The sequence below is a fragment of the Narcine bancroftii genome, chromosome 14 (genome assembly GCF_036971445.1).
Source record: "Narcine bancroftii isolate sNarBan1 chromosome 14, sNarBan1.hap1, whole genome shotgun sequence".
In the NCBI taxonomy this organism is placed as follows: domain Eukaryota; kingdom Metazoa; phylum Chordata; class Chondrichthyes; order Torpediniformes; family Narcinidae; genus Narcine; species Narcine bancroftii.
Window position 1 is genome coordinate 10,505,612 of NC_091482.1, and position 26,123 is coordinate 10,531,734.

Consider the following 26,123-nt stretch of genomic DNA (forward strand, 5'->3'; position numbering starts at 1 on the left):
CTTGGATAACAGCCTGCCCACAAAGGCAAGGCAATTGATACAAACCTTGTTTATTGTGCACAACACTTCAGGTGTTAATGAATTTGCAAAGGCCAGCCCTTTGTCACAAGCCATTCCATTAATGCTGACTAAATATGCTTCATTCAGTTCCGTGGCCTTCGACCAACGCTGCGAAAGATTAAAGCTATAAACTGGGTCCCTATGAAATCAACAACCAAAGGGATGCAACAACTGGGAAACCAACACAAATTAAAGCTAATTCTGTATCAGGGAGGTAAAAAGATGAACGGAGACAGAAAAGGAATTATCTTTAAAAATTGGTCATTTTTAAAATCTCATGATTTTCAAGACCTAGAATGCCTCGAATAGTTCCGTTTTGATGTCCGGGAGGTTGACTTCCTTTCATAGGCAACTTGTGTATACAGATGAAGTGAAACACAGAAGTCTGTAGAAGCTATGATTGTAGTAAAAACCAAGAAATGCTGAAAAACTCAGATAGTCCCACAACATACTAAGGAGGTAAATACCGTATGTTTTGGCATATAAGTCGACCGGCAGATAGGCCGACCCCCACCCCTTTTAATAGTTTTAAGGTATATCCAGCAGAGAAGTTGACCCCAATTTTCTGGTTGTCCAGGCAACAACCCAAAAATTTTTAAAACACCCCAATCAGCAAGTAGCAAAACTGTAAATTACCCTTCCTAATGGTAAAAAAGAACCCTTGGCCAACTGGGCAGGAGAGGTGACCTCAGGCTCCCAGGTGGGAGTGGCGACCACTGGCTCCATCATTAAAGAATGTCTGGGTGGGTTATGGCGGCACCCAGCAGTGGGGAGGTGTTGGGAAACGGCGGCACTGGCAATGGGGATGTGTTTCCAGGGTTGATTAATACGCCAAACTGGCAAATCCGGGTTAACTTGTATGCTGAATCAGCATTAAACAGTTTTTGACCCGAATTTAAGGTCATAAGAGTATATCTAGCATACAAGTCGACCCCCCCCCCACAAATTTTGAATGATTTTGAGGGTTTTACAACTTGACATACACTGAAATATACAGTAGGAGGATCATAGCCTGTGTGTTTTTATTACGTATACAGATAACTACATTTTTTGCAAAGGTGTCTGAAGAAAACAGACACATATGGTGGACCAGTACAATTCAGACAGCAATTTTGCTATGTTTGTATGAACTTCCCTCTTATCTGATGTACCATTTATCCATAAACATTGGCGGAGAAGATTTACTAGGATGTTGCCAGGTCTTCAGGAGTTGAGTTACAGGGAAAGATTAAACCGGTTGGGACTTTATTCCTTTGAATGCAGAAAAATGATAGAGGTTTACAAAATTATGAAGGGTATAGACAGATTAAATGTGAGTAGACTCTTTCCACTTAGATTAGGAGAGAGAAATACGGGAGGACATGGTGAAAGGTTTAGGAGAAATATTAGGGGGAACTTCACTCAGGGAGTGGTGGGAACGTGGAACAAGCTGCCATCTAACATGGTAAATGTGGCCTCACTTTTATGTTTTAAGAATAAATTGGATAGATACATGGATGGGAGAGGTCTGGAAGGTTATGGACTAGGTGCAGGTCAGTGGGACTAGTGGAATAATATTTTGGCACAGACTAGAAGAACCGAATGGCCTATTTTCTGTGTTGTAATGTTCTATGTTTCTATCACCAACTTGACAAGGATGGAAATATTCGCATCAGTTCAAACTAGACTTAACTGGAAATGGACCACATGGTCACTCCTTAAACCAGAGATTGGAACATTCAAGTTCTGGTTGGGATTGGGTTCTTAAATTTTGGATGGCCACAGAGCTCTGGACTGTGTGTAGGAAGACCAGTTATGGACATGGTGGTTAATTAGTATAAAGCTTGTGGATGAATGCCAGAGAAGACACCCAGCAAGTAAATAAGTGGTGGGAGCGGGAGTGAGAGCGCGCGCGAGAGAGAGAGATTTATTTTTTTTTAAACTAGTGGATGTGTCCTGCTTTTGAACAGATGTTCCAAAATAATTTAAGTTGGCTGGGAATACTATTTATATGGCTGGATTATCACAGAATTATTTTTATACAGAGCAACTTTGTTACACCAACATTAACAAGAGCCAGATTTTTTTCCACTCAAGAGTGGAAAAAAGAAAAGTCCTAATTCTAAGTAGTGTTTCTGGTGGTTTCTGAATTCAGCTTACTCAGGCGAGGAAACCACAGTTCCAATTTAATTTGTTGAACAGAGTCAGCAGATAAATCAAAGCTGCTTGAAATCTTTCTTGAGGTAGCTTTTAATTCCTTTGGGTAAATAACAGCAATGGAGCTTATGCTCAAATTCTACAGAGGCAGCCAGACCACATCTTATCCTGAGTGACAGAATCTGGCATGTTTTGGAAAGAAGTGGCAAGTTGATTATCTTTGGACAACATTTTCTATCAAAAGGTTTGCGTCCTGAAAAAAATTGGGGAGTATGATGGACAACTTCAAGCTGAACACAAAGATAATTTCAGATTTGCTGCATCACATAGGAAGTTGGAAAAATATTAAACTAACTTTTATTGAATTTAGCATGTTTAATGACGCTGACACATTGCGTTAGTTCAACTGACCTAAAAATGTTTGCCACTTTTTTTTATCCATTTGTACAAAATATCCGATGCTCTCGAGTCAGTGTCCAACAATAGTCGGCCAGCATGGATGGATTCTAGTTGCCCTGATACTGCTTTTCCTTGGTCGCAATATCCTGGTGAAACCTTTCACTGTGTTCATCACTGACTGCACTGAGATCAGCCGGAAAGATGTCCAAGTGCGAATGCAAAAAATAAATTTTCAATGATGTGTGGCACTTTATGGGTTTGTCTGCTTGAAGTAGACTTAAAATATGACAGGAAATCACAAAAATAGGTTATATCTAAAAAAACATACATGATAGGAATTTTTTTTTTTTACAGTGATTTTCTTGATCAACGGCCCAAAAATCCATAAAATACACCCAAATATTTTCAGGAAACAAAATCTACATTGGGTTGTGCAATCATTTGTACATGGGAAAAGACTGATTGTGTCTCTCCTTTAGATTTGAGATAAACCTTTTCATAGACAAGAATTTAACAGGGTCATTTTAAGTGCAGGGTGTTTAGCACTGGGAGGGTAATGACACATTAATTCCCACTCACTTTTCTATTGATTTTGCAATACAGGGAGTCCCCGGGTTACGAATGTCCGATTTGTGCCCCAATTCATGCATGCACATAATGTTACCCCATGATTGCCCATCTCAGAATCAAGACATCGATGGAACAAGAGTGTTAACTTTTAAATGTGATTTTTTTTTTTTTCCTAAACTGTTTCTTTAATTTTTTTTCGAAGTACTAAGACAAGCCTATGAGTAACTGACACTACATATGAACCACATGTACTTGACCCGACTTATCTACAAATTTGACTTAAAGATAGACATAGGAACAGATCTTGTTTGTAACCTGGGGACTTACAACAGGTACCGTGAAAGAAACAGAATCAGAATTTCTTGTCATGAACATGTTAGAGAACTTGTTGTTTTGTGATACAGGTGCAAATTTGCCCTAAATTAAATATTTTAAAAATAAAATAAATTAGTGCAAAATAAAGAGAAAGTGAGGTGGAGTCTGTGGTTCGTTGTCCATTCAGAAATCTGATGGCAGAGGGGAAGAAACAGTTTTGTTCCATTGGGTGCTTGTGTTAAGGCTCCTGTTTCTCCTTGATGGGAGCAGTGTGATAGAGGATGCTTTCTTGAGTCATTGCCTCTTGTAGATGTCCTCAATGGAGTGAAGACTGATGCCCAGTTTACAACTCTCTGCAGACTTTTCCTGTCGTGTGTATTGGCGGGCACCTGCATGCTAGATAATGATGCAACCAGTCAGAATGTTCTTCACAGTGCAGCTGTAGAAATTTGCAAGTCTTTAGTGACGGACCAAATCCTCTCAAACTCCTCACAAAGTGAGGCCTGCTGCCTAACCTTCTTCGTGATTGCATCAACAAGTGGGCTCACAACAGAGCTCCAGAGATGTTGACACCCAGGAATTCAAAGTTCTTGACCCATTCCACTTCTGGCCCCTCTGACTGGTTTGTGTTCTCCTGATTTCCCCCTCCTGAAGTCCACAATCAGTTCCTTTGGGTTAGTAACAATGAGTGTAGGTTTGTTGTTGTGACACCACTCAACAAGCCGATCCATCTCCCTCCTGTACATTTCCTCATCGCTGTCTGAAATTCTGCCGATGGCCATGGTGTCATCAGCAAACTCGTAGATGGCATTTGAATTGGGCCTGTCCACAAAGTCCAGGGTGTGGAGCACGTAGAGCAGTGGGCTAAGCACACATCCTTGAGGTGCGCCCATGTTGATCCTCAGTGAGGAGGAGACATTGTTTACGATTCGTACTGACCGTGGTCTTCCAATGAGGAAGTCGATGATCCAGTTGCAGAGGCTCAGATTTTGAAGCTTGCTGACCAATCCTGAGGGTATGAAGTGTTGAAAGCTGAGCTGTCGTTGATGAAAGGTAGCCTGATGAAATTGCTAAAACATCCAGAGCTGATAAATCCAATGGAAGGAATGGCAGCAAATGAAAGGAATGTTGAGTATGGTATTTAGTTCCTCCTTCTCCTATTTTCATCATTAAATGACTTGGCTATATCATGGACATCCTTAATCAGCCAAGGCAGCGAATCATTCATTACCAAGTAATGTGGCAAGTTCACATATGAGACCACCAAATCTCTCTCAGAGGGTCAAATCTGCCATTATGAAGCATGTTGTTCTGAAGGACTAAAAGCATTCCAGAGATCACCCTCTCAGAGGCAAATGAAAAAGTTTGTGGCTTCTATTCAGAAGTATGTGGTCACATTGCTTACTTTGTCAGCTTTGGTTAAATGTTTTCACAAACTCTGGTCATCATTTAGTGAATCTGATCTAAAACTAGATGGCATAGGTTTAAGGTGAGGGAAGAAAGATTTAAAAAGGATCTGAGGGGCTACATTTTTCTCTACACAGAAGGTGCAAGTTATGAAGAACAGGCTACCAGAGGAAGTGAGAGAGAGAGAGAGATGGTACAATTACAAGGTTTAAAAGACATTTAGACAGGTACATGGACAGGAAAGGTTTAGAGGCAGCCATTCTCAATGGGAGCCCACATTCCCCCATCTCTCTCTTCTCCCCCCCCCACCCCGGGGAGCCAGCGCACATTTAAATGCCTTGTTTTCTTTTCACCTCACTTAAATATTTTTTATTTTATGTAGTATGTAGGAGAAAAGAACATAAGAAACCAAAACTTGACTGCTTCACAGGGAAGGGGGGGGGGGGGGGGCCATAAATTTTGAGCCAAGTCCTGAGGGGGCCATGGCCAAAAAAGGTTGAGAATGGCTGAGCGATATGGGCCAAGACAGGTAGACGACGACTTGGTCAGCATGGATGAGCTGTGCTAATGAGCCAATTTCTGAGCTGTACAACTCTATGGCTCTCCAGGATTATACAGTACATTTCCAATTATCCAAAATGCTTGGGGCCTGACCTATCTCAGTTATCTGGATTTTTCGGATTATCGAGAAATTTCTTTAAGCAGACCAGTAACATCAGCAGATTGTTTGCATCCGCGGTTAAACAACAAATAGCAATAGAAGATTTTTCAAGCATGAAATAATGTTTAATTCTTACCAAAAAACATGATCTCTTATTACAAAATGAATCAACAAACACAGCTGTATCTTTGAACAGTACATGAGACCTCCATTGATTCAAAATGGCGCTAACAGCGCATCAAACCCCCCACCTGAGCCAATTTTTGACCAGCACATGAGAGCTCCATTGATTCGTCAACTTTTTTTCAAATTGTGATGTCATGTCTCAGCCGAAAAACTTTTCGGATATTCAAGAATTTTGGTAGATCGCTTTCCAGATAATTGGAAACGAACTGTCTTTCTCTTTGGCTTGGCTTCGTGGACGAAGATTTATGGAGGGGGTAAATGTCCACGTCAGCTGCAGGCTTGTTTGTGGCTGACAAGTCCGAAGCGGGACAGGCAGACACGGTTGCAGGGGAAAATTTGTTGGTTGGGGTTGGGTGTTGGGTTTTTCCTCCTTTGCCTTTTGTCAGTGAGGTGTGCTCTGCGGTCTTCTTCAAAGGAGGTTGCTGCCCGCCGAACTGTGAGGCGCCAAGATGCACGGTTTGAGGCGATATCAGCCCACTGACGGTGGTCAATGTGGCAGGCACCAAGAGATTTCTTTAGGCAGTCCTTGTACCTTTTCTTTGATGCACCTCTGTCACGGTGGCCAGTGGAGAGCTCGCCATATAACACGATCTTGGGAAGGCGACGGTCCTCCATTCTGGAGGCGTGACCCACCCAGCGCAGCTGGATCTTCAGCAGCGTGGACTCGATGCTGTCGACCTCTGCCATCTTGAGTACTTCGACGTTAGGGATTCAAGAATTTTGGTAGATCGCTTTCCAGATAATTGGAAACGAACTGTAACTCCTATTTTAATAGCCTGTGAGAATCTGTCCACCTTTTCCTCTATCAAATAACTGGAGTACAGTTTTTACACAGTTCACAACTGACAACCACACTGAAGCGCTTCCCTTACTTCTCCCTTCCAACCAGCTTTTAAATCAAATTTACCACTGGCTCCTCATTCAATACCACTTAATCTTGTATTATACACAACATTTTGCACGTACTTCGGTTTTTTTTTTAAATGATGGAATACAATGCTGCTCATTTTTTTATGGTCTGTCAACAAATGGATCCTGCATAAACCACAAAGCTATCAGATCAATAATAATTTAAAGTTTTTTTCCACCTCAAACATAAAGTAGGCTATTCATAAAGTGGCTTACTTTAATAGCGGAAGAGCTTTCCCGTAGGCTTACATACCGTTCCAAAGACACCCACTGGTACCACTTAAAATGTTATTATTCCTGTGAGAGTTGTGGATGAGTCGATCAATAGAATGATCAGATCAATCCATAACAATTCCTTTGCTACTACTATTGAAATCAATTCACTCTGCAAAAAAATGGCTAAAAAGTTGTCTGATTCAAGAGCATCAACCACTTATTAAATCTGATGAGCTTTCAGCGAAGTGAAAGTGCCTTTTAAAAATATATTCTGAAATTAACACCAGCCCCAGAGAAAAAAAAATTGGCCCTCCTGCAATCATTTTAACAGGCAAGTATGACTTAACATTTAGATGCATCAGGTTGCACTTCTTATTGACAATTCATTTTGCTTCAGTGTTTGCAGGAGGTAAACTATGTTAATGGATCAGAATCTAAGGGAACAATTTGCCTTTCGTTGAAAGTGAAAGCATTATCATTTATTTTTAAACAAGTGAAGAAATGGCAGTCAGGTCAAAAGCCTGCTCTGGTTTAATGATCTCACTGTTAAATATGATCCAGTGTTAATTAGATTTGATTCAATGTCACACCCTGCTTTAAAGGGGTTATAAACACCGCACTTCTTCCAGCTCTTTCAGGATATCGTGCAAATCAAATAACAAAAGAGAGTGGAGTATTACCAATTCCCAATGGAGAATCCACACGGAATATCCACAAACTTGTCTCCTTTTATTCTAAAGTATCAGCCTGAGATGGAAGAATGAAATCTTGCAGACCTTGCCTCATTCTGCACTGCATCAGAAGGTTGAGCAATTAACATTAAATCAGTGGTTCTCAATCTTTTTCTTTCCACTCACATACCACCCATAGGTGGGTGCTCTGTGATTAGTAAGAGATTGCTTAAGGTGGTCTGTGTGTAGAAAGAAAAAGTTTGAAAACCACTGTTTTACTTGTACCTCATTGGCTCGTTATGTGCACGGTTTCATAACTCCAAAGGAACTGGGCCAATGACAATTTTTCTCAAGCAAAATATTTCAATAACAATTGGGTCAAGAGCTCTAATTGTGAACCTTCCCTTCCCACTCACATCCACCTTAAGCAATCCCTTACTAATCACAGAGCACCGAATGCAATAGGGATTACTTAAAGTGGGATGTGAGTGGAAAGAAAAAGGTTGAGAGCCACTGCATTAAAAGGAATAACTGCAGCGGAAGAGCAAAATTAAACACAACATACGTTTTGCCCTCTTTTTACCTTTTCCAGATCTCCTTCTTTCTCAGGATCACAATCTACTCCAGTTTCATCCTCCAGGAATGGATTTGCAGAAGGAGGCACTGTTTCTGGCTTCTTCTGCAATGGGAAGAACAGCATTCAGTCAATGAGCAAATTCTCATCATTCAACTACTGTGAGCAAAAATATACTTCAACACAATACAAAATACAAATTTGTCAAATTAATAACGGGCAGCATATTCAGTACGTAGCCACTGTGTTAAAACTACCTCATTCAGCATAAATGTAGAACAAAAATAAACCTCAAGGAATGTTGCTCTAAAGTTCTTCACTGCTGTGGGAGGTCTACAGCTCCCTTACTGATTCAAATGTGCACTGTTTTACTTCATTGGCTGGAGGTGATACGAGAGTATAAATATTTCCGAAATAATAGCAAGTTCTTTTTCATTTGAACTGAACTGCAAATTGATTCCCAAGGATAAACCAGATATCTGAAGATACGCAAATAAATTTTGATGATTAAATCTGCAGAATGATATCGCCAAAATAAATTCACAACTATCCTACAATACTATTCACCCGTAAAGAATAGGTTGGCAGGAGCAGAGACTTCAGTGGCTATTTTAAGCAGAACCCTGACTAGTGGCAGTCATTACAAAAAAAACCCCTCTGGGCACACCAGTTTCCTCCCACGTGCCAAGACATACGAGGTCAATGGGTTAATTGGTCACAGGGGTGTATTTGGGCAATGTGTGCCAGAAGGCCTGTTACCATGCTGTATCTCTTAATTAAATTAAAATGTTAGTATTATTGGGAATGGCATCCAATCTTAAAGGAGAATGCTCATCTTCATTGCATTAATTAAAGATCCTTGGATACCACAAACAACACACATCTGCTAGGAATCTTTCAAATAGCAGGTTGATTTGAATGCCCACAAATGAGAACACTTCCTTTCAAAAAAGAATCAATTTATTTTCATGAACTGAGTTGGAAGTAGGAACTATCTGCTAAAACTATTATCGTTTTGTTGACTGAATATCTTATATGAGCTGAATCAAGCTCAACACTGCATGGTAGGCAGAACCAAACTGCATTTTCCCAGTTTTGACACTGTACATTACAATGTTTCTGACCACATTAGACAATGCAAAAGTAAATACTTTCCATTATTGAGAATTTCAGCATGTAAAACATCTCATCAAACCAACTGGATACACATTCTATGTAATTGGGCAGCAGTTAGCGTAGCAGTTGGCACAACGCTGTTACAGCACTAGCAATCAGGACCAGGTTTCAAATCCCGTGCTGCCTGTAAGGAGTTTGTACGTTCTCCCTGTGTCTGTGTGGGTGCTCCGGTTTCTTCCCACCGTCAAACGTACCGGTGGTGTAGATCAATTGAGTGTAAATGGGCGGCACGGGCCAAACAGGCATGTTACCGTGCTGAATGTCTACAGTTTTTTTTTAAATTTGTTTCCAACACATCTTTAGCTACATGTGCCCATTTAACATTTGTAATCCGAAAAATATACACAATTAACTTGATACAAAGCATTGCATTCTTTGAGTAAAGAGGACTCAGTATTCATCTGTACCACAAACTATTATAGGAGCTGAATTCTGTGAAGCCCTTTAGATTGTGTTGCAGTAGTTTATATGGCCCAACAGGTCCAAGGGTTAAGATCCCATTCACTCCCTCCAGCTTCTCATTGTCTGCTCATGGATTTCAACATCTGAACTTGAGTTTTGATGACCTTCTATTCTTTTCTCCCTTGTACTTTTCCAAAAATGCATTTACAATAGAATATCCAATTATCCTTGAAGCAGAGGGTAGGTATCATGTCATCTCCTCTATGGGTAAAGCAGTTTCCCAGCTACCTGATAAAGTCAGGTAGTGGGAGCTGCAGTAACAAATGCCACAAGTTTTGGTTCACTGGTGATAATTAAAATGTAGAATGGGTAAAGGGTCCAAATAGAACAAGCATCTCTTTAATGAATCACAGCAAATAAAGTTTGGGAAGGTCTGTTATAATGGATTTGCAAACGATTATCATAAACATGTGTTCCTTATTGCTTGTGTTATCCATAAACTGACATCTCCATCATATTCACATTGTATGATCTTAATGTCTTAATTCAGATCACTTCTCATGAGCCTTTCCTATTGGAAACACTGGCAAATTTACACCGTTGTGTGGTGGAAAGTGTGCTGACCAGCTGCATCACGGTCTGGTATGGGGGCACCAATCGCCATAAGTATAAAACCCTGCAAAAGTAATGTACGCAGCCCAGTGCATCACAGACAAAAAAAACCCTCCCCACCATCGAGAACACCTTCGGGGAACATTACCATTGGAGGGCAGCAAGAATCATCAAGGATCCACACCACCCAGCACTCACTCTGTTCTCGCTGCTGCCATCAGGAAAGACTCGCACCACCAGGTTCATGAACAGCTGCTCCCCCTCCACCATCAGACTCTTCAACAACAAACTCAATCAGGGACTCATTTAAGGATTCTTACTCGTGCACTTTATTGATTTTTCTCTCTTTATTGCACAATTTGTTAACATTTCTTTATTTGTTTAGTAGTTTTTTTGCACTACCAATAAGAGGTAATTCTGCCTCGCCTGCATGTATATACTCTAACAATAAATCTGAAACCATATCATAATTAATTTTTTTTTAAAAAAAACAACTTAGTAACAATTAACCTCTTCAATTCATATTCCCTTGCAGCTTCACTTGTGTATCCACGGGATCTTTGCTCTATAAAGTCCGCTGTTTGACCTGCTGAGTTTCTCCAGATTTGTTTTTTATTTATATTCCCTGGCCCTTCTCAGATTTCTGCAAAATCCTTGAAGACTTAATTAACTAAGTTGTTCAATTTTTGAAATACATTAACAATGTTAAATGTCAGACTCTTGAAAACTTCTACGGGTGTGTAGAGTGGAGAACATTCTGGCTGATGCATCACTGTCTAGTATGAATGTGCAATGCTCAGGACAAGTGAAGTCTCCAGCGTTGATAACTTGGCCTGCAACATCACGGGCACCAGACTTCACTCCATCGAGAACACCTACAAAAGGCAGTGTCTTAAGAAAGCAGCCACTATCCTCAAGGACCCCCACCATCCAGGCCATGTCCTCTTGACTCTGCTGCCATCAAAAAGGTACAGGAGCCTGAAGACACGCTCTCGGCGACACAAGCCCCTCCTGATTTACTTTGACTTTATCTTGCACTTTTTTTTTAAAAAAAGGTGGTTTATATAAATGTTTGCACCATTACGCCGCTGCAAAACAATGAATTTTGTGACATGTTCATGACAATAAATCCTGATTCCATTGTGCAAATTCTACACATGGTACAATTATTGGTGATCAATTTATTCATGCAAATCTTATACAGCTGTACAGAGAAAGACATTTGTATTAATCTTTATTTTGATGGTTAATGTTTGGTACTGATTAACTTTAATTGGGAAAATTTACTTGAAGTTCAGAAGCAAGCCTGCAGTAAGTCATCTTGAAAGTTATGTACTTTCAACTGGTATCTGGCCAGGAGCCTGCATCAAAAGGGCAAGCAGAATTGGCTGAGATATTTTTATTATCCTTTTTTCATCTCTCTGCAGCACTTAATTCCAATACCTAGAATCTAATTTGGCAAAATTAGATGTGATTTTCTAAAGACATTCTCATTAGCTGTTCTTGCCTGCAAGTTAGCAGTTATTTTGAAATACTTCCAATTTGCAAATACTGTACCAGCATTAAAAGCACATTGTAGAAACAGTATATCACACAGCAACAGTAAAATCCCTGGTATCCAGCACCTATGGGGATTGGTAGTTCTGGTTTAAGTGTATTCTCTGGCTGCTTGAGACTTGCTCTTAAAATACCTGAATGAAACTTGCCCACTGACTCATGAGTCTCGAAGTTTAATACAGATACTGTGACTAATCTGAATCTGCTAAGACAGCCATTTAAATAAGAATACTGGGCCTCAATAGTCATCACCTCATGGAACTCTTTTCCTTTTTCTTGCAACATGGATCCTGATAACCCTAAACCTCCACCCTGCTTCTGGCCTTTTCAAACTAAACCATTCAAAAAGAGCCTGGTCAAGTAAGCCCATCTTGGAGGTATGAAGAGTGCAACATGGCTCAACACTTTTATTGTTCTAAAACTTCATATAAAACTGCTCAAGGTTCTGAGACTGAGACTTAATGTTGTAAATGGTCGATGAACCAATGTTAAGTTTCTCTGTAGGCACTGCATAACGTTCACCTTTTTCCATTCTCTTACATATCTCCATTTTCTGCTTAGGGGTAAGCGCTACACGTTTACGCCTGCTTGGCTGTTTTCTTTCAGCATGATAACAGTTAGGGAGGAAATTTGTCCTGCAACGTGAAATCTGTTTGTTTACGTTGGTCAGAAGGCGAGAACTGGCTGCAGGTGTCGTCTGGTGAGCTGACGGTGAGGCGCACCAATTTTAAACTTGCGTATTTTTTACCTATTGTTTCATCTTATTTTTTATTTATTTTCCTTAATTCCCCCCCCCCCCCCCCCCCCCCCCGGATGCTTGAGGTTGCCAGTTGATTGAATTTAATTTTTTTAAATTTAGACATACAGCACAATAGCAGGCCATTACGGCCCATGCCACCCAATTACACTCAAGCGACCTACCACACCTGGTACGTTTTGAATGATGGGAGGAAACCAGAGCCTGCAGGGAAACACATGCAGACATGGGGATAACAGCATGGGATTCAAACCCCAGTCTTGATCACTGGCACTGCCACAGTGTTGTGCTAACCATGCCAGAGCTTAACTACATTTCATCATGGCAATAAAAACAAGGGAGGAAAATCTGCTGATTAAGAAGCAAAAGATGCTCCTAAAGGTTAGACTTGTTCTGACAAAGAAGTCATTATAGATGCAATATAATACCCACTGCAACTGCTGCTTAATCCATGACACACAGAAACATTGTCAAATATATATCTTTCGCACTCTAGACATGAAACAACAGACGTCTTTGTCCAGAAAGTACATAAAAACCAGGTCAACTCCTTGCCTGGGAGTACAGGTAATAACAAATTTACATTGGACCACACGGTGCTATTTAAAGGGTGTCCAATGAGAGAAATACAAAGCAAAGTCCACTTTTTTGTAGAACTGAGGAGATAATTTAATAGACTGAAACAGGACAAGAAGACAAATCCACCAGAATGTCATAGCATTCACTCTTTAGTGGTACGATACATCCTGTCTTAATATAGTTTGTGATAGAATCTGTACTATCACCAATGTGTTTATGTACAGATGGTAGTGTAGGATGACTGTGATTGGCTGAGAGCGTAGCCACACCTACTGGCAGGTCTTAAAGGATTGCTCCTAGCCATACCAGGTCATTCTGGACTGGTCGACCTACATCTGATATCTCCAGTCTTTTAGTTAATGAAAGCCTTGGTTTGGATCAACAAGTCTTTGGTTCTTTCGACGCGCTCTACAATTTTGTTAACTAAAAAGTTTTGAAGGGATGGAGCGTATGCTACGGCTGAAACGCCTCGACATCGACCCACAGTCAGCTACAGCCTCGAATGACTTTAAGCACTGGGTGAGAAGCTTCGAAACATACTTACAGCTCTCGGACCCTGCCGTGATAGAGGACAGCCATCGACTATTAATATTGATGACTATGGTGTCCCAGAGAGTCTACCAGAGTGTCCAGGACACGACCACTTACGCCGCAGCCATGAAGGTGCTGAAAGGTCTCTACAAGCGACCGGTGAACAGGGTCTATGCTCGGTACAAACTTGCTACAAGGAGGCAACAGCCCATTGAGTCCTGTAGAGCTTGTATTCAGTCACTAAGGGCAATGGACAGGGACTGTGCCTACACAGACAGAACTGCTGCGGAGACCATAGACGATCTCATTTGGAATGCCTATGTGGCCGGGGTTCGATCAAATGAGGTGAGGCAGTGCCTGCTAGAGCACGGGGGAGAAAACCTAGAGGACGAGATCCGGATCGCAGAGACGATGGAGGCTGCGGTCTTAAGTATGGACATGTACTCTCGGGGCTGGACCCCACACTCTGATGTGAGTAGGATGCCCTCCCTCTACCCTACTATGATGCTATGCTGCCCGATGCAACCTCAAAGTGTTATTTCTGCGGGAGGAACAAGCACAACACAGATTCTATCACCAATGTGTATATGTACAGATTGTAGTGTCGGATGACTGTGATTGGCTGAGAGTGTAGTCACACCTACTGGCAGGTCTTAAAGGATTGCTCCTAGCCAGAGCAGGTCATTCTGGACTGGTCGACCTACAGTCTTTTAGTTAATGAAAGGCTTGGTTTGGATCAACAAGTCTTTGGTTCTTTCAACGCACTCTACATAGTTCTACTACCAATAATTTAGGCTTATCCAGTACTTTCCAACCATACAGCAGTGAATATCCTGAAACAACAGTGATGTTAGTCTTAGCCTCATGACCAACCAAACAATGAAGTTAGTATTCAGCCGCTGTAACGTGCTGTAATTCTGTCAATTAATGTGTGTTGAGAAGTAATGATGCTACAATATTGACAGTTGCGTTCCACAAGTCTGTGAAACGCCCATAGAAAAACACCATTCTTTATTTCTTACAAGATCATTCCAATCAACACCCGTGAAAAGTGTTCCCATTAATTCGGTGCTCAAGATTATATGCAATTTGCAACCAGCAGCATCTCAGCTGTACATTAAGGCCATAGAGACCAAGAACAGAAAGGAGTCAAGAATAGGCTATTCAATAGGATCTTCCACTTCAATGCCACTTTCCCACACAAACCCCCCCCTTATCCTTTGAGTCCCTTTGGATCTAAAAATCTATCAAATTCTGTCTTGAATATATTCAATGACTAAGCCTTTTGAGTAGAAAATTCCAAAGGTTCATCAATGGTGACTTTTCCTCTCCTCTCTGCCCTGATTGACTGATGCCTTATTTTAAGATTGTAATCGAAGTAAATGACACTGCAGTTGAAAACTCAGCAGGTCAAACAGCACACTTTGTATAGATAAAGCTACATAATCAACATTTCAGGCTTGAGCCCTTCTTCAAGGATTGTAATCCCTGGTTCCAAACAGCCTTGCCGGAAAAAAAAAATCAACTTCACATCAACTCGTTCAAAAAAAAGACAAAAGAATTTTGCATAGTTCAATGTGATAGCTTTACATTCCTTTGATCATTATGGGCCTGTCCTGTACTTTATGAGCATGACTCCAGCCCTCCATAACAGAGCATAATATTGGGTTACATTTTTAATTTTATACAGCATAATATTGGATAAGCAACTGAGAGATGTTAAAACTTGGCAAAAAAAAAGGTACAGTGAAAGATTTGTCAGGGTTGTACCATAAACGAAAGCACAAGAGACTGTTAGAATCTGGAGCACAAACGGCTGGAGAAACTTGGTGAGTCGAGTTGCATCTGTGGAGCAAAGGGTGGTCAATGTTTCAGGACACGACCTTGCATAAGGGCTCTCCTTGCAGGGACCCAATCCAAAACGTGAACTGTCATTTATCTCTGCGAGATGCTGCTTCACGGACTGAGTTCCACCTCCAACAGTTTGTTTTTACTAAAAATGCCTGGTGACAATACAATGTGCACAATATCTGGAGTTCATGTTAACACCCAGGCAGCCCAAGATCAGTTTGGAATTGGAGAGGAAAAAAAAAATCAAAAAATCTATTTACCATTATAACTGAAGCAACCAGCCACAAATTACCAAACACTGTCTAACACAAAGAAAGGTTAAAGAAAGATCATCTTGATTTCCAAACTTAATGGAACTGGCTTCATCAGTTTTTTTAGATAGACTACCATGCACAGCCCTTTCTCCATTTCAATTTCTTAACTACTTGGAAACAAATAAAACCGATGAAGGGCTCAGGCCCAAAACATATCTTTACCCTTTGCTACATAAAGGCACTGTTTGATCTGCTGAGTTTCTCCAGCATTTGTGTTTTTTCAATCAATGGTTGTCAATCATTTTAACATCTGACTGGCGTTCCCTTTGTTCTACCCATCTCCACCTTCTCCATTACTTAGGCTAACTTGCTTTCTCGGTTCTGATGGAGGCCCTTTGACCTGAAAATTTTACTTGTTTCTCTTTCCACAGATGTGCTTGACAGGCTGAGTTCTTCCAGCATTTCTGTTTTTGCTTCATTTTCAAACTACAGGCACACGGATGGAAGAAAAACAGAGGGTTACAGAGTAGGGGGGGGAGGGGTTTAGTACTTATTTTTAAGAAATATAGGATGTATCACTCTTATCTGGTGCTCCATGTCCGGCAACTCCCATGGTCCGGCACGCTTGAATCTGCCGCCGTTAGTACAAACTCCTTACAGACAGCGCGGGACTCGAACCCTGGTCCTGATTGCTTTTGCTGTAAAGGTTAAATCTGCCACTACCTGGACCGGGGTTTGAGTCCCACGTTGTCTGTAAGGAGTTTGTACTAATAGAGGCAGATTCAACCTTTACAGCACCAGCGATCGGGATTGGGTTCGAGCCCTGCACTGTCTGTAAAGAATTTGTACTAACGTCCCAATTGCCTTGCACTAACTACCATGCTGCCCCACAGCATTATTTTCTATTTTAAGCTTTGTTCCATCTTGATATGTTTACATAGGGGGTTCCTTTGAGGACAATTTCTGTTTTCCGGCATTTTCTGTGGTCTGGCAATGGCCAGGTCCCAAAATTGTCAGATTAAAGAGGTACAACCTATAATATAGGTCAGCACAACATCAAGGGCCGAAAGGCCAGTACTATGCTGTAGTGTCCTAAATTCTATGTACTCAATTTCACATAGAAGTCTATCGGATCACAGGGAATTGAAAAATGATTGGTCTGTTGATGTAACCATGGCCCATCCATTTAACAGGGAGCATGGCTGGCTGACAAGAAAAATTCACACCTGAATCTTACACTACAGCATGGAGTCTATGGATAAGAGGAAGGCAGTGGTGTGGGAGTCAAAGGAAGGTTAGAAGAGAAAAGATTATTTTAATAAAAGAAATTTAAAAATTAGTTATTATAATAAATATAGTGGGATTTATGCTGCATTATATTTATTATTCACGGCACTTACCAACAAGTGTTCTGAATTACTGGAAATCCCTCAAGTCTGAACAACATTGTGCCAGAAATTAACAATGAGTCGCACTCAGAGAAGATCTCGTGATCTGGTGTGAGAGGAACAACCTGAGTCTCAATGTGGACAAGATGAAGGAGATGATCATGGACTTCAGTTATGACCAGGCTCTACTATACATAGAAAGTTCTGTAGTAGAGAGATTGAAGAGCACCAAGTTCCTTGGAGTTTGCTCAACTAGTGACCTATCAGGGGCTCTCAACATCTCCTCACTTGTCAGGAAAGATCAACAATGACTGCACTTCCTGAGAGGACTGAAACGAGCAAGGCTACCTGCCTCCATTACGTCAGTCTTCTTTAGGAGCTCCATCGAGAGCTTCCTGGCCAGTTGCATCAAATTATGGTACAGTTGCTTCAGGGAAATGGATCAGAGGTCAATTAACAAGAGTGACAGAGAGGATCACTGGAGTCTCTCTTCTCCCCACCCCCTCCCCCCCATCAAAGTGAACAGCCAGGATCGACGCCTGCATACAGTACAGCATCTCTCAGCTGCTCCCACCAGGAATGAGATACGGTTGTGTGTGTGTGTGTGTGTGTGTGTGTGTGTGTGTGTGTGTGTGTGTGTGTGTGTGTGTGTGTGTGTGTGTGTGTGTGTGTTCCTACCTTTTGTGGAAGTCTGGCACTTTTAGAAAACTTCCATTTTGGGAATCATATAGTTTCCCTTTGATTTGGTTCTTTTCTCCAATCTCTAAACCCAATTCTTTCCCCAGCCCCATCCTCCAATCTCCTCCTCACATCCCACCCCAACTGCGGCTCAGAAATCATTGGGTCTCTCCATTCCCCAAATGGTTAGAGTCCAATTCAATGACAGTCAAATTCCTGTCACCAAATCCAGCATCTTTAGTACATACAACAAATACAGTAAAATCCATGGTATCCGGCACCTATGGGGATTGTTTGATGCTGGATAAGTGAATTTTCTGGTTGCTTGAGACTGAGTGTTGCATGAGTGAACTAATGGCGAGGTGTGCCAATTTTAAACTTCCATATTTTTTTACCTATTTATTTTCCTTTTTTTTGCCGTTTGCCTGAGGCTGTTTGAATTCTGGATAACAGGAGTTTTACTGAGTATGGCATGTGGCTCTCATTTGTGAACCGTTAAATAAGCAGCCTACAGATAGCACCAAGATGAATGACAATTAATTGCAGCAACTATCTTTTTTGCTGTTGTTGACAAAGGGAAGGAATGTGGCTCGGAGAACAAGCGAGATTCCCGAAGTATCATGAGATTTCGAGGGCCACACTACCCTGTTGGAACAACAAATGGGAGTGTGATTAACAGTCATGTAAGCAATGGCAGTGGCTCAATGCCGAATCATAGCATTAACCTGAATTATGTACTAAAATTAAGTTGTGAGAGTCGAACCCAAAATCTTCCATCTGGACAAACCTTCTTATCTGTGGAGATTTAACTTGTGATTTTGATCAAGTTTATGTGCCATGATGGAGTGACTAAATTACTTAATGTAAGATATAGTATGGTTAATTCTAATTTTTTGCATCAGTTGTATCTGGCCCCTGAGAAAGTGAAGAAATATGGATTTAGTAATTCGGAGTTGTGCTTTGGATGTGGATGCTGTATCGGAACATTTTTACATTCAGTGATAGGGTTCAACCATTTTGGCAGAAAATTAGAGAATTTCTTCAAAAACTGTTTAAGATTAAATTTTTATTAGATCCGAAAAATAATTTGTTGGGTTGTATTGTTCGATTTAATGATTTAAGTTTCTTCATTTAGCATTGGCTGTAGCGCGTAAATGTGTGGCAATTTCTTGGAAGGATGATGTAGAAGTGAATATAGCCCGTTGGCAATAATGAGTCGAGATCTTGTATTTATATGGGGAAAAAAAACATATAATCTACATGATAATTATAATTTTTTTTTCCAGATGGGGTCGCCTTATTTGAAATGTATGGGTTTAGTAATACTGCAATCATTGCATATTTTTTCCACTATGTTTTTTTTATGCTCCCCTTGTGGGGTTTGTTGAGGGTGGGGGGTTATTTGTAGTTCTTTTTTGATTTTTATTCTATGTACTTTTTGATAAGTGTTTTGAAAAACTTTAAATAAAGTTTGAAAGAAAATAAACCTTCTGCTCATATTTGCAACTGTCATTTAAAGTACAATACTACATCTCCGATTGAGGGGTAATTCTTCTAAATATCTTATTCTAATACTTATACAAGAAGTTTAAGACAACCTCACCACTCTTGGAATGCTGACCATAAATCTTCACTTGAGGAAAAAAGGGTGATGCACTGATATACAGGATAAGTACACAATACCTGAGGGGCTGTTCAAGGAGATGATTTACTGTACCATGTCGTTTACAAGCTAAAAAAAAATGAAATATGAAGGCCAGCTAACCAGTAATGTAAAAGAGGATACAAAAAGAATTTTCAGATCTATAAAGGGTGAAATAGAAGCAAGAGTAGACATCGGACTGTCTGGAAAATATGCTGGAGAAGTAGTAATGGGGAACAAAGAAATAGTGGATGATCTGAAGAGGTATTTTGCGTCAGTCTTCACTGTGGAAGGTATCAGCGATGTGCCAGAAAATTTGAGAGAGGGTGAAGAAATGAGTGTAGTCACCAAAACTAAGGAGAAGGTACTTGAGAAGATAACTAGGCAGAAGGTAGACAAGTCACCTGCACCACGCACGGAGATGTTTCCGGAAGCGAAAGAGTCCAGGACCAGAGGCCGCAGTCTCAGAATTAAAGGACGTCCCTTTAGAACGGCCAGAGAGAGAGTGGTGAATCTGCAGACTTTGTGGACGCAGGCAGCTGAGGAAGCCAAGTCGTTGGATAGATTTAAAGCAAAAGTTGATAGGTTCTTCATCAGTAAGGGCATCAAAGATTATACAGAGAAGACAGGAGGATGAGGTTGAAAAGAATACATCACCGATGATTCGAATGGCAGAGCAGGCTCAATGGGCTGAATGGCCTAGATCTACTCCGACCTCCTCTGGTCTTAAATGACAATATGACAGCATGCTTTATTATATCTTTAAGTAAATTAATTGAAGACCACGTTCTGAAGAATCCTGCTTTTTGCTTATACCTTGAAGAAGGCCTCAGGCCTGAAACGTCGGTAATATATCTTTACCTCCTATGGACTCTGTGAGACCTGCTGAGTTCCTCCAGCAACATTTCTGTGTTTTTACTACAATCACAGCTTCTGCAAACTTTAGTGTTTCACTTCAGTGACTTGTACAAACATGATTACCAAGCTTGATAAATATGGCAATCCTTGGCTAGGCAGCCTAATTTATATCATCTTCACTCTGACTTGTACCGTTATGCATAACCAAATAAAATTCAAAGGCAGATCTAGCAGCATCTGTGCAGAGAGGAGAATTATTAAAATCCCACGATTATGACCTTTCAGAATATCGAACATGGGGCCCTTTACACTTAAAAGGCCACCCAACGGGTGAAGTTCTTAATCTCTAGTTAACTCACTAGAAGGTGGAGCCTCACAGAGTGATGGAAGATGTGGGTCTGTAAATCTCCGACGGAGGAGTTATTCTGCAAGAACAAACACGCCGACAGACATTGACTGAAGAGCTCAGAACTGAGACAGCCGCATGCTGAGCACAGCGCCTGGGCAGCAGCAAGGTCGGTTCATTTTTCCTACCCAGCACTCAGGGGGTTCTCCGACACCAGCCCGAGGGCCTGAAGAAGGCCAGTCACTTCTGACAGGCGTGTGGGCTTGAAGAAAGTAATTAGTCACAAGAAACATGGAAAGAGTTCAGAGGTCTGGCTGTCAAGGACCATTACCATCTGACTAACACTGTCTGCTGAAAACGTAATGGAAGTTTCTTGTGCATAAATAAACTAAAACCAGACACTAACACGGAAATCGTGAAGAAGACCATAGACATTTTTCTTGGCAACTCTGCCAATATTTCAAATCTGTCTATATATATTTCTTTTTGGGGGGTGGAAAAAAAAATCAAAATTGGTCATTTTGGAAAGTTCAATAACCAATCAGACCAACAAAGCTCTCTACTGTTGTGCTTAACCTGTATAGCGATGACAGAAAGCAGTCCCTAATACAGGTAATTCCCGACTTACGATGGGGCTCCATTCCAGCACTCCCATTGCAAGTCGAAAATCGTAACTCAAGAAAGAATACCACACTTTCCATTTTGAATAAAGCAAGTTGGCTGTTGAATACAACAAATGCGAGCATGGTTGAGTCAGCATTGCGAGAGAGTATGCTGTACGCTACTCTCGCGCTATGTTGCCGTCACCCAGAATCGTGTGAGAGTAGCATCCTGCATATCGCAAGTGCGGGGCTACACCGGAACGCTAAATCACAAGTACAGATTCGAACCATCTAACATTCGAAAATTTGCAGGTCGGACCATCATAAATCGGAGACTACCTGTACTAGCATTAGCTGCCTATGCTGTAGGTAGAAGATGGGCTGTGTTTGAAGCTGTGACATCAATAGGATCCATTCTTCAGGTCGAGGAATTTAGGGAAGAAAAAATGCTGACACAAGAGACGACAGATGTTGGAATCAGGAACAAAAACAACCAACCTGCCAGAGGGTCAGGCACCATTCACACCCGCACAAGGCTCCTGCAGCAGGGCTTCGAGCTGAAAGGTCGATGGTCCTCGTCCTGCCATGGATGCTGCCTGACCTGCTGAGTTCCTCAAGCAGTTTGGTTTTTGCTGAAGGAAATGAGCTCTAGTGTTGAAGCACCAACTCCATACTACCCAGCCTAACAACAATAACTTTGGAATGTGTCCTTTTAAAAAATGTTTTCATTCATGAAATGCTGGCAAGGCCAGTCCTTACTGACCAACCCAAATTTTTTGATTACTGTCATTTACCATCCAGGTAGCAATGAAAATTCAAAGCCTGGAAACAGACCAGATTTCCTTCCTTGAAGACCATAGGTGAACCATGCAAAATTTTGCAACAATTTTATAGCTTCACAGTTGCCAATTTAGATGTTAGTGCTTTTATTTAAATTTAATTTTTTTTAAATTTTAGATATATAGCAGGGTAACAGGCCCTTTCTGCTCATGACTCTGTGCCATCCAATTAACCTACACCCCCCCCTTATGTTTTGAAGGGTGGGAGGAAACCAGAGCACCTAGAAGAAACCCACACAGACAAGGGGAGAACATGCAAACCCCTTGCAGATTTGAACCCGACTTGCTGACGCTGTAATATTGTCGCTACACTGACCGCTACACTAACCATGCCGCCAATAAATTATGGTTAGATTTAATTTACCCAAATTTAAATTCCACTGCTGCTTTGGTGAAATTCAAATTCAAATTCAATCCTCTGATAAATAGTTCGGCAACAGTTGCAAAGCTGTCATTCCCTGATTTGGGGCAAATGATTGATGATGTACATATTTTTAAATATCTGTTTCCTGCATAGTGTATTCAGTGATAAAGCACCTGATCTCTCAAGTTGTGACAATATTGGCACAATTACGGTCTCGTGGCCATTGCAGATATTATCATCACATCCAAAGACAACAGCCCTGAGGCAGGATATTAAGTGAAATGTTTTTATTCCCTTTTTACCATGCATTGTCTAGACCAAACAAATGAGTCATTAGACAAATGCTGTATGTGGATTTTAGCAAATGCAGAAATTCTGTGTGTGTGTGTGTGTGTGTGGGGGGGGGGGAGGAGAAGAGGAGAACTGGAGAAAGACGTACTGCATTTACATTGTGCTTTTGAAGGCCGCAATGCTTACTGACTGATGTGGATGGATACTAATTTGATAGCAAACTAATAATTTTTTTTATTGATTAATTGCAAGAAAAATGTAGGTCAAGACACTCTCCCTTTTTCTAAATAAAATGCCACAGGATATAAAGCTTTAAAATGACAGGGCTTCCATTCAATACTTCCTTTGAAAGACCACAGGTTCAAATGTGCACTGCTCCATTTACATTGAACAGAAGAAATAGCTGGGGTTTTTTTTTGCTTGAATCTCTTGAGTTGGATTTGGATCCAGATCCTTTTGGCTTACAATCAAGAGTGCTACACAGCTGACAGATCAGATGAAGTACTGATCAATCAAACAGTGGAAAGAGATACAGGGAGGGGATGTTGTAATAAAATTCACTTTTGATTAGTGAGACAGAGGAACGGAGAGGAGAAGAGGGCCATACCAAGCTTTTAGGGACTTGGGTTATACCAAGAAAGAAATAGAGGAAAGAAATTTTTAACATGGCCATTCATTTCTTACCACGATACCATCTGTCAGTGTGCTCCCCGAGAACCGTTTGGCTAACAGGCCCTCAAAATTTGTTGTTCTTTGAATTGCAAACAGCAGCAGGTTCACTTCAATTTCCTTGGCTCTTGTTCGCATTATTTTAGCCAGCTCAATTCTGGAATGGAAAAATAAAGATAAATGGCTTCAGAGAAGCCACCCGGGTTTCCATTTTCAAAAAAAAAACAACAGATATTGAAAGAATAATGAGAAGTAATGACTAGCTAGTTTGAAAACTGAAGCATCCTTGCAATTCCACGGGTTAACCTCCAGTGAAATGGCACCTGATCTCAGTTTCAGTTACCACTTGCAATGTCGCGCCCTCAACCTCAGTGACAAGGCTTCATCAGTCAGGCTGTCAGAGGGAACACATAGGATATTGCTCCAAATGTGGAGGGCGAGACAGAAAATGACTTGAATTCACTCGTCTGTGGACTCCCCAGTCTATTCTACCTTGCCAGTTGAACAGTAACTGTTTGAGGATAAACAGCTCACAGCTGCCTGAAACCGAGGAAAACTAGTATAGTAAAACCCCTGGTATGCAGAATTCAAGCAACCAACAGCCTCAGGCAATCAGCAAAAAATAAAATCGAGCAAAATAAATCCTAAAATAAATAAGAATAAAATCATGGGTAAAAATAAGCAAGTTTAAACCTTTGTCGAAGATGGGAGCAAATATTCAGCTAGCGGAGTGCTTTGCTCATAGCAGCTGGTTGAATAAAGTTGCAATGGAATAAAATGCCATCGCCCAGGATGAAGAGCTGGTTTATGCCGCTCACTGTTGGGGTGACTCTCTTAAAAAGTCTCCTTATCCCTGCTTAATAAGAGTTGCCTCGGTCAGAGGCTTTATCTGTAAACTTGGGGAAGTGGGTTATCTATTTTTTTTTTGAAAAATTAATAAAATTTAAAAATACATTAATTATCTATAATGTTATTTTCATCTTTTGGGCAACTCCATGGAGGAGGTGAAATCTACAGATGCAACAACGGTTACATTTTTTCAAAAAATGTGATTAAAAATAAAGTAAAATGCCTTAAGGTTTATATATTCATGCAAGTGAAGTTTGTTCAGTGCAAGTACAGCATAGTATTTTTTGTCTTTTAAACTCTTTATTTTTAATGCAGGTCTATTAGTTAGATATTGCAAGAGCAAGTCTAAAATACATCTATCAATCTCCCTGGGTGCTGAATTCTGGGGGGTTTTACAGTAAAAGGATTTGAGAAATAAAAAGAATTGCAAGCTAATTATATTAGGGAAGCACTGTTTTGATTAGGGGCCCAAATTACAGATGCACACAAGTCTACCAATAATGAAGGTAAAGGGTGAACAACAAGGCATCATCGCATTCCTAATTTATACCTGGTGACATGGCAGAACTCCACAGTGATCCTTTCACTCATGCACCATTCCACTGGAAACATCCGGCCATATTTCTCCTCATAGTCCACCAGCTGCCGTTTAATCCAAGCATACCGGCGATCTATCTTATCCAGCCACGCCACCTATCAAAGACATTGATATAAGAGTCAAGACCAAAGCATGGAAGTTACCTAAATAATACAACAATGGTATATAGAAATGAATAAATCTATTCCATTAGAAAAAATAACATATAGTTTAAGAAATAATATTGAAATATTTGAACAAATATGGGAGCCATACATGAAACACAATAGAGAAAACCTACCGGGGACATTCACCACCTAAATTAACAAAAGGAGAAGGAAATGAAAAGAATTGACTCAGTGGAATTTCTTGTTTATTTTTATTGAATGACAACATTGTTTGACTGGTTAATGTATCTTAGATTTTGTACTTTAAATGGATGGGGGGGGAGGTAGGGAGGGTGGGATGGGAGGAGAAAATGACACTATATATTTGAAAAGGAAAATGCATGTATCATGGTCAATGTCGTTTATGGTGTGAAAAATAAATTTTTTTTAAAAAAATAAATAAATAAATAATATGCCTTGGCCTCACTGCCTGTGGTTCCATACTGGGGCTGGGGCTATCAACTCTTAATGTGCTGGGATGACTCAGAATCCTAGTGTAAGCTTGTAAGATTTACTTCTGATTTCATGGTGATCAGTCGTAACAAATTTACTCAGGGGTTGCCAATTGCCTCATGGTGGAGAGCTGGTGGTCCCAGCATAATACTGTTTAACATGAAAGCAGCTTACAAAAGTATCAGACAAAAGTCTGCAGACACTGTGAATGAAGTAAAAACAAAGCTGGAGAAACTCAGCAGGTCAAACATTGGACTTTATACAGCAAAGATAAAGATACATAACCAATGGCTCAGGCTTGAGCAAAACGTAGGTGATTTTGTTCGGACACCTGCCTACATGTGGCTCATACCTTGATAAAGGGCTCAAGCCCGAAATGTTGGTTCTTTCCTATATAAAGGACGCTGTTTGACCTGCTGAGTTTCTCCAGCATTGTTTTTTTACAAAAAATTATCAGCCCATTTTGTAGACACCCCTCTTGATCAAGCACGGCAAAACCAGTGCTGCCCCAATAATACGGAATACACAAGGGAAAGGCATTTGAAGAAAGGAGTAAATAGACTATCAGGTTACTATT

General features: G+C 40.7%; 1 protein-coding gene across 5 annotated transcripts in view; it reads right to left on the minus strand.

Annotated features, from left to right (window-relative positions):
• vps53 (VPS53 subunit of GARP complex) overlaps positions 1 to 26,123 on the minus strand; it is a 300,014-nt gene that overhangs the window by 141,056 nt on the left and 132,835 nt on the right. For all 5 annotated transcript variants that reach the window (XM_069912009.1, XM_069912007.1, XM_069912008.1 and 2 more), the window contains 3 exons: positions 24,900 to 25,042; positions 23,516 to 23,657; positions 8,114 to 8,209 (listed from right to left, as the gene is read on the minus strand). In XM_069912009.1, coding sequence (XP_069768110.1) covers positions 8,114 to 8,209; positions 23,516 to 23,657; positions 24,900 to 25,042 — 381 coding nt within the window. The remainder of the gene's footprint in view (positions 1 to 8,113; positions 8,210 to 23,515; positions 23,658 to 24,899; positions 25,043 to 26,123) is intronic.